We start from the raw sequence: 1,605 nt of genomic DNA, 5'->3' as shown, positions 1-1,605 counted from the left end.
ATATATAAAGAAATATAAGCATATTAATCACTTATTCCTACTTTATCCCCAACAATTCTCCCTCCATACTTCATTACATGTTCTCCACCCAATTTCATGTCTTCTGGTCACATAATCCATTAAGTCTAATTGCTGTTGCACATATGTCCTCAAATTTAGTGCTAACGCTATAGCTGGAAAATGCTATCAATGGCCCCATAATCAAAGTGGAGTAGGTCCCCCTTCCCAAGAAGCTATGTAGCACAAATAGCTGTTATATGAAACTCAAGTCAGCAACACAAATATCAAATTTTAAAATTAAACTATTTTGCACAAAAGTCTAATATATGTAAGTTTCATATTTACATGATGGTAAACTATGTTAAAAAAAATTGACAGTGTTTACTTCTGTAATTAAATCATTATGTTTTCATTTTTACATATGGTAAAAGCATAGCAATTCAAAACAGTTAAACCCAAACCAAGTTATACTATTTCTGGATGCATTTTTTGGCGTGTAAAAACATATGCAGTGCCAGCTTATGATGTTATATGTTCAGACATCAGGACATAGTGAAACTACAACATGTAATTTAGACAAGTGCAGCAAGATTGACCTTGATTTCCTATATGTATAAATTAATTTTTGATCNCTTATGGTCAGCAATATTTATAACTGCTTCATTTTAAAGGCCACCACAATGAGTTATGTGGCTCAGTTAAAAAATCTATATATTAAGGGATCATGCAGGTAGTTAAATTATGTTATCTGATGGACAATTTTCCAGAGGGCTTTCTTGATCTCCCTGTTCCTCAGGCTGAAAAGGAAGGGGTTCATCATAGGAACCACNATTGTATACATTACCGAAGCCACCATACTTTCCCTGGAAGAACTAGAAACTGTTGAACTAAGGTACACACCTGTACCTGTTCCATAAAATAGGCAAANAACTGACANGTGAGATCCACAGGTAGAGAAGGCTTTATATTTCCCAAACAGTGATGGAACTCTAAAAATAGAAGAAGTAATTTTATAGTAGGAGTAAAATATTCCTAAGGCAGGGAGAAAACCAAGAATGATGCCTAAAAGAAACATGACTATGTCGTTGATAGTAGTGTTAGAACAAGCATGTTTTACAAGTTCTGGAACATCACAGAAGAAATGAGGGATTTCTATGTTAGTACAAAATATTAGTTGTGTCACCATAAAGCAGTGCACCTGTGAATCAATGAGACTGATACAAAATGACATTACAACCAAATTTCTACACAGACGAGGATTCAGAATGACTTGGTAGTGTAAAGGGTGACGAATGGCCGCCCATCTGTCATATGCCATAATTACCAGTAGAAAGCTGTCCATACACGCAAAAAGAATAAAGAAATATACCTGAGTTAGGCATTCAGCATAAGTTATGGATATGTTATGGGTATATAAGTTTAGGAGCATTTTTGGGATGGTGGTGCTGCTGAAGCCCATGTCAGACAATGAAAGGTTGTAGAGGAAGAAGTACATTGGGTTGTGCAGGTGGGAATCAGAGCTGATGGCCAAGATGATGAGAACATTTCCAAGCATAGTGAGCAGGTATATGAGCAGGAACAGTGCAAATAAGATGAGCTGCTGTT

At 35.9% G+C, this 1,605-nt stretch overlaps 1 protein-coding gene across 1 annotated transcript; it reads right to left on the bottom strand.

Moving 5' to 3' along the window:
* Nucleotides 1-739: 739 nt before the first annotated feature.
* On the bottom strand, nucleotides 740-1,600 carry LOC110288219 (olfactory receptor 18-like; the record flags this gene model as incomplete). Its single annotated transcript, XM_021154623.1, has 1 exon — nucleotides 740-1,600. A coding segment is annotated over one exon (861 nt), but the record flags the coding sequence as incomplete, so codon positions are not given.
* Between the last annotated feature and the right edge of the window lie 5 nt (nucleotides 1,601-1,605).

This window comes from Mus caroli, unplaced genomic scaffold (genome assembly GCF_900094665.2).
Source record: "Mus caroli unplaced genomic scaffold, CAROLI_EIJ_v1.1 scaffold_22650_1, whole genome shotgun sequence".
Classification (NCBI taxonomy): domain Eukaryota; kingdom Metazoa; phylum Chordata; class Mammalia; order Rodentia; family Muridae; genus Mus; species Mus caroli.
The sequence above is the reverse complement of the archived record's forward strand: the minus strand, read 5'-3'. Positions and strand labels throughout refer to the sequence as shown.